The sequence below is a fragment of the Oncorhynchus masou genome, chromosome 27 (assembly GCF_036934945.1).
Source record: "Oncorhynchus masou masou isolate Uvic2021 chromosome 27, UVic_Omas_1.1, whole genome shotgun sequence".
In the NCBI taxonomy this organism is placed as follows: Eukaryota; Metazoa; Chordata; class Actinopteri; order Salmoniformes; family Salmonidae; genus Oncorhynchus; species Oncorhynchus masou.
Genome location: NC_088238.1, coordinates 46,959,237 through 46,966,628, shown reverse-complemented (window position 1 = coordinate 46,966,628; position 7,392 = coordinate 46,959,237). Strand labels below are relative to the sequence as shown.

General features: G+C 40.5%; 1 protein-coding gene across 1 annotated transcript in view; it reads left to right on the top strand.

Moving 5' to 3' along the window:
- The window catches only part of LOC135515515 (phospholipid-transporting ATPase ABCA1-like), a 257,293-nt gene that overhangs the window by 1,380 nt on the left and 248,521 nt on the right, over positions 1–7,392 (top strand). Inside the window, exons 2-5 of the mRNA XM_064939137.1 lie at positions 2,438–2,579; positions 2,853–2,980; positions 5,083–5,210; positions 6,113–6,310. Coding sequence (XP_064795209.1) covers positions 2,438–2,579; positions 2,853–2,980; positions 5,083–5,210; positions 6,113–6,310 — 596 coding nt within the window. The remainder of the gene's footprint in view (positions 1–2,437; positions 2,580–2,852; positions 2,981–5,082; positions 5,211–6,112; positions 6,311–7,392) is intronic.

Below are 7,392 nucleotides of genomic sequence, written 5' to 3'. Positions count from 1 at the left end.
AAATAAGTATTTGGTCACCTACAAACAAGCAAGATTTCTGGCTCTCACAGATCTGTAAGAGGCTCCTCTGTCCTCCACTCGTTACCTGTATTAATGGCACCTGTTTGAACTTGTTATCAGTATAAAAGACACCTGTCCACAACCTCAAACAGTCACACTCCAAACTCCACTACGGTCAAGACCGAAGAGCTGTCAAAGGACCAGAAACAAAATTGTAGACCTGCACCAGGCTGGGAAGACTGAATCTGCAATAGGTAAGCAGTTTGGTTTGAAGAAATCAACTGTGGGAGCATTTTTTAGGAAATGGAAGACATACAAGACCAGGACAGAGGAGGAGCCTCTTACAGGTCTGTGAGAAAAAAGTAGCAATGTAACCATGGAACAGCAAATGTCCTACTGTCCACTGTGACACACACTGTTCCGTATCAATCCCCTTACAAACTCTCATTAGTATGATATACATTTTAGAACACCCCTACTCCCTAGATACATACAGTGCATTCGGAAATTATTCAGACCCCTTGACTTTTTCCACATTCCGTTATGTTACAGCCTTATTCTAAAATTGATTAAATACACATTGTTGCTCAACAATCTACACAGAATACTCCATAACGGCAAAGCAAAAACAGTTGTTTATAAATGTTTGCTAATTTATACAAATAAATATACAGAAATACCTTATTTACATAAGTATTCAGACCCTTTGTTATGAGACTTGAAATTGAGCTCAGGTGCATCCTGTTTCTACAACTTGATTGGAGCCCACCTCTGGTAAATTCAATTGATTGGACATTATTTGAAAAGGCACACTCCTGTCCATATAAGGTCCCACAGTTGACAGTGCATATCAGAGAAAAAAACAAGCCATGAGGTTGAAGGAATTGTCTGTAGAGCTACGAGACAGGATTGTGTCGAGGCACAGATCTGGGAAAGTGTACCAAAGCATTTATGCAGAATTGAAGGTCCCCAAGAACACATTGGCTTCCTCCTAAATGCAAGACGTTTGGAACCACCAAGGCTCTTCCTAGAGTGGCCACCTGGCCAAACCAAGCAATTGGGGGAAAAGGGCCTTGGTCAGGGAGGCGACCAAGAACTCGATGGTCACTCTGACAGAGCTTCAGAGGTCCTCTGTGGAGATGGGAGAACCTTCCAGAAGGACAACCGTCTCTGCAGCACTCCACCAATCAGGCCTTTATGGTAGAGTGGCTAGACGTAAGCCACTTCTCAGTAAATGGCACATGACAACCAACTTGGAGTTTGCCAAAATCCACCTAAAGGACTCTCAGACCATGAGAAGCAAGATTCTCCGGGCTAATGAAACCAAGATTGAACTCTTTGTCCTGAATATCAAGCGTCACTTCTGGAGAAAACCTGGCAGTATCCCTACGGTGAAACATGGTGGTGACAGCATCATGTTGTGGGGATGTTTTTCAGCGGCAGTGACTGGGAGACTAGTCAGGATCGAGGGAAAGATGAACAGAGGAAAGTACAGAGAGATCCTTGATGAAAACCTGCTCCAGAGAGCTCAGGACCTCAGACTGGGGAGAAGGTTCACCTTCTAACACGACAATGACCCTAAGACCTAAAAATAGCTGTGCAGCAACACCCCCATCCAACCTGACAGATTTTGAGAGGAGCTTCAGAGAAGAATGGGAGAAACTCCCCAAATACCGGTGTGGCAAGCTTTTACCCAAGAAATCTCTAGGCTGTAATCGCTGCCAAAGGTGCTTCAACAAAGTACTGAGTAAAGGGTCTGAATACTTATGTAAATGTGATATTTCTGTTTTTAGAAATGTGCAAATATTTCTAAAAACCTGTTTTTTTGCATAGTGATTATGGGGTATTGTGTGTAGATTGATGAGGAGAAAAATAATTTCATCCATTTTAGAAAAGGCTGTAACGAATCAAAATGTGAAGGGGTCTGCATACTTTCCAAATGCACTGTAAGTAGGGACATTTAGCATGGTGAGTAGGGATGTCCTAAAATGCATACCAAACTGGTTATGAGTTCTCCAATGAAATGTCAAATTCAACTATCAATGTGGCCAAGTGCCTATTTAAGATGACTGCTGAGCCAGCTGATGGGTTAGGTGGTCATCAGATGACCATATTAAGATGGCTGAGACAGAACACACAGACACACACCAATCAATTCACTAAATGGAAGCCAGCATCTGAGGACATTGCAGCAAATAGGGTGGATAAATTACGATGGCCTTTACCAATGAAAAAAAATGGTCAGGTCCGCAATGCAATAGCAGCTGGGTCTCGTCTACTTTGTTCCTTGACTTCCATTGAAACAAAAACAATTAGGGAGCGGGAGTTTTCACTTCCTCTTCTATCTCTGACTGCAGTATGTATCTTTGAAGGAAAGTGGAGGATGAGGACTTTTTTGGTGGTCATGTATAAAAGGAAATCATTTTTCTGGTTCCAGGTCATTATCCAAATAAAGCCATGCCGTCCTCCGGGTTGCTGCCTTGGCTTCAAGGCATGATGTGTAACATAGGCAACCCCTGTGTAAACCATCCCACGCCAGGAGAAGCACCAGGACAAGTCAACAACTTCAACAATTCCATGTATGTAGAAGGGCAACCATTTCAACCAATTTCCATACAGTGGCCATTTCCAAATGTACTTCAATATGTCCTAGTTTGACTTACATTATTTCACCTTGATAATGGTAGGTTGTGATGCTCATTTGGCCATTGATATTGTTTTAGGATGTGAGTTATAACATATGTGAAAAATGTTATAGCTATCTTTATTTAGCCATGAAGTTTGTTTGTTTGTTTATTTAAGATTTTTCTTGAATAATGTTACTTTTTTTCAACCTTCCTCTGTCTAACCAGAATTGCTGGGATGTTGATCGAGCTGCAGTCACTACTGGCAAACAGATCCATCCTAACCAAATTCCAGAGGCTTTCAGAGGATGTGGACCATTGGGCTTTGATTATACAGACATCTAACCCTGCAAACGGTACAGTATTTCAACATTTCAACTCAAATTGTTCAAACTGTTTTTAGGGCCCTGGAAAATCAAGAGCCCTTTGGAGTGGTGATCTACTTTGGCACACAAACTCAACCGATCCAGTACCCACTGTTCAAAACTAAGTCTTAAACCAAACCCTGAAAATCTCATGAATAATAAAGCTTTTACAGCTTGTCCAATTTCTGGTTCAGCAGTAATTGGAACAGTATAATACTTTACCAGACTGACAATCACCTTACCATGGATTTGACCAAGGTCCTCTATCAACGAGAGTAGCCTATTCACAATTTTGTTATTCTCCAACATCCCTTGAAAAACAATGACAACTGATTATTTATGATCCAATTTTCTGTGTGAAGTGGCAGATCGTTTATCTTTATAAGTTGTTACTTTGCATTTGGCTCATTTAGCCTGATGATATTCAGATTTTCATAAGGCACCTAATTTGCAAATAGGCAAAAGGGGGCTTGGCCATTGTTGAGCCTCGCACAAACACCACACTGAAAACCACATTTGCATTTTGGGGTCGCGGGCTTGTAATATACAAGATTAAATCCATCAGAGATCTGTGCCACAGCTTAATTAATGGGATACGCTGTCTGAGTTGAGATGGCGAAAGGTCATTAACACAAGCAAGAAGCAGAGGAATATCAAAGGGATAGGGATGGCAAAGGTGACTGTATTGTACTTCTCACCGGAGATGATTAAATGTGCTAGGGTGGGGACGCCAATCTCGTCCGGCAACCAAGTTCAGTCGGAGGCGAGAGCATGTTTTTGGTTTTGACATGTTAGCGTAATGTTGTCCTACCTGATTGGTGGTGTTACAATGATAATTGACAGTGGTAGTAATAAGTGTATACTATTGGTAAGTGTATAGTATTTGTAAGAGCATAGTGGTAGTATTAGTATAGTCTTAGCAAGAGTATAGTGGCAGTATGGTTATAGTATTAGCAAGTGTATAGCATTAGTACTAGAATAGTGGCAGCATGAGTATAGTGTTAGCAAGAGTATAGTGGTAGTATGAGTATAGTATTAGCATGTGTATAAGATTAGTATGTGTATTGTATTAGTAAGCGAATAGTACAAGTAAGAGTATCGTATTGGTAAGAGTATATTGATAGTCAGAGTATAGTATTAGTAAGAGTATAGCATTAGTAAGAGTATAGTATTGGTAAGAGTATAGAATTGGTATGACTATAGTACTAGTAAGAGTATAGTGATATTAAGATTATAGAGATAGTACTAGTATAGTATTAGTAAGAGTACAGTATTGGTAAGAGTATTAGTAAGAGTATCAGTAAGGGTATAGTACCAGTAATATTATAGCATTGGTAAGAGTATAGTGAGAGCAATAGTGTAGTATTGGTAAGAGTGTAGTATTAATAAGAGTGTAGTGATAGTAAGAGTATAGTGTTAGTAACAGTGTACTATTAGTAAGATCATAGTGATCTCCATCTTTGGAGGATGCATGTACTCAAAGACTTGGCCTCTATTGGTTGACCTTACTAAAGCTAGGCTACTCATGATGATGTATCGGTTGACCTAACTATAAGTAGGCTACTCATGATGATGTCCTGCTTGTACTGTTTTGCTTTTGAAGCACTTTGAGATTGTTATGAAAAGTGCTATAGAAATGTAATTTGTTATTATCATCAGCACAAAATGGCTACTTAACTGATTGATACACGTTTAGCAATGATGTGCGAGCTCTCACTAAAACAATGCAACTGTTTGACCCTCCCTCACTCTTATCCACATTTTATTGCAACATTCACTTGGAGAATACAATACAATTTCAATTCTGATTCATCAGTAGTTTATGACCCAATGCCCTCCAAAGTGATGAGTAAACAAATCAAAGCAAAGCACTCTGGGGAATTCTACACCTAATGCTGTCATCAACAACATGAGAAAGGAACATCACCTCTTTCAGAAATATCTCCCAATCTTTGATGTTTGACACTTTTAGGGAGTATATTGCATTCCATCTTCCCAAAAGAATGACACAGCTCCCTCAAAAATAGTTTTCACCCCAGATTCATTCTAACGCGAAAGCACAACTTGTTCTCTTCTCTCCCTTCCTGTTTAAGGTCAGCCCATTCCTCTGAGAAGTATCCTAAATGACAATGAAATGTTCACCGCATATCTGAAGAAGAACTTGTCCATGCCATTGACAGTAGTCAACAGTCTGATGAACTCAAATATTCACCGGAATGAGGTGAGTCAGCAAAACGCCACAGACACATTTATTTCACGTCATAGTATTGCATGCAAAATATGTGCAGAAAGGTCCGGAAACAACATTGCACTCTTAACAAACACAACACAACTTTATTTGCCTGCTTTTCTCTTCAACACTTCGCCCACACAATACACGAACACAGACTTTTCAGCAAGGGTGCAGTGGCGCAAGAGCCATGTCTTGTTCAAGAGCAAAATGGTTGGAGATTGTAGTTGGGATAAGAGACGAGCAGTCTTGCACTTCTTTTAGTACCCAGCTGTTGATTCAAACCAGGGACCTCTCCAACCTCTAGGCTACTACCTACCTCCCAAAATGATTGAACATATCACTGAATGTATTGCAAGGACATCATTTTCATATTTGTTCAAGCCCAGCACTAACACACCTGGTTCAACTCATTTTACTAATCCCCAAGTCCCTGATTAGTAAAATCAGGTGTGTTAGCCTTGGGGGTTCCCAAGTGTAAATACTTGGGGGTCCCCCAGTAGTTGATTGAGGAACACTGCTTTACCTGGCTGGATCCTTTGTCTTTGTGTTTGGGTGAAATAAAGCTATACTGTAAGTGTGATCTATGAGCGACCCATTCAGATGTTCCCAATTGATACGCTGCCTCAACTGATATCAGAAGATGTGGAGGAAGACAATGATGTGTGCCAGGCAGTACACAATTCCCTGACAAGGGTGTTCAGATAGAATGCACAAGGATTAGGAGATCACCATCTCCTCCACTCACTGTCTAATGTGTGCGTGGGTCGGGGGTAGTGGGTGTGTGTTGTCTGTGTCTGTCTTCTCATGTGCATATGTGCAAAGTACAAAAACTGAAAACTGAATCAGATGGGTTTCTTTCACTTCTGACACTCCTCATATCCTTTAACAAGATGATGGGCATTTCAAGGCAAGACGACCTGAGAACCACCCTCTGCAATGGAACAACACTTGATAGATATGTGGAATTCACCAGCGCGTCTGACAAGGAGGCCTTTCAGAATGTCAGCTGCTCCCTCCCAGCACAACAGATGAGACGAGCCAAGGAAGTTTTCCTACAAAACCTGAATACAAGCAAGATACTCACCAACGTAAGTAATTGGAATTAGGCTTACAACTGAATGCTGTCAATTTACCTTACGCCTGGAATCCTTAATGGTGAAACGGCCACGTCCGTTTGGGATATTACAACAACAAATATGTTACAGCAAACAATTGACACTGCCCCCCCCCTCTGACATCATTGCACACGCGATAGAACAGCAGAAAACCCACACTGCTCGATGCAATAACAAAGATGCTGGGTAGGGACAGTGGCGCTGTTTCCCCTAATGCAGATTCCATCTTCAATTGTGTTGTTTGTTTCACTGTGACATACAGTGCATGTAATGGAGCAGCATCGTATTTCACTGACCTTTTCTCTCTTTTGGATCTTAATTGTTTGAAATCTATGGTGGTCACTGGCTGATGGTTGTGGCATGTGGCATATTGGTGATTTGCAATTAGTGGCTATTTTCAGTCCAAGACATCCACATGTCACCAAGTAGGGAACAAATATTAAGGCTAAATAAGGAGTTCTTAGACTGTAGTCAATTGGAGCTTGTTACTGTCAAATTGCAGGCACATCCTGTGCAGCTGTAACACTCAACTTAATACTGCTGTATAATAATACATATTTTAGTTCTATTGAGCTGCATAGTTTCTAAGAAGCAAAGAAAACATTAAATTGGACTTACTTACTTATTCCTTTTAGCTCGCAGTAAACCAAAGGGCCTCAACAGTGCATTGAATTGGATATATATGGATATATATATATATATATGGATATATTATACAATATTGTGGAGTCGGCAATCATTTAGGTTAATATTCTAGATAATTTTCTCTGGAGTATTTTCATTACTCAATCTCACTGTCTCCGTGAGTTCACTTTTTCAATCTTGCATCGATCAGAGCATCCTAAGGTCAAAACTGTCCAAGACAATCACCATCTTAACCTGCGTTGTTTATTGCACATTTGAAATATGTGAGAGTGTATCTGTCTCAATATGTTGGGATGGTGGTATAAAGGTTTGGACGGCTGTAGGGGAAAAGTATGTTTGAATAAACCCAAGGTGAGAGATTTTCCCTAAGCCTGAGAAGCTGAGATTTTTACTCTGTTAAAGAGGCTGTA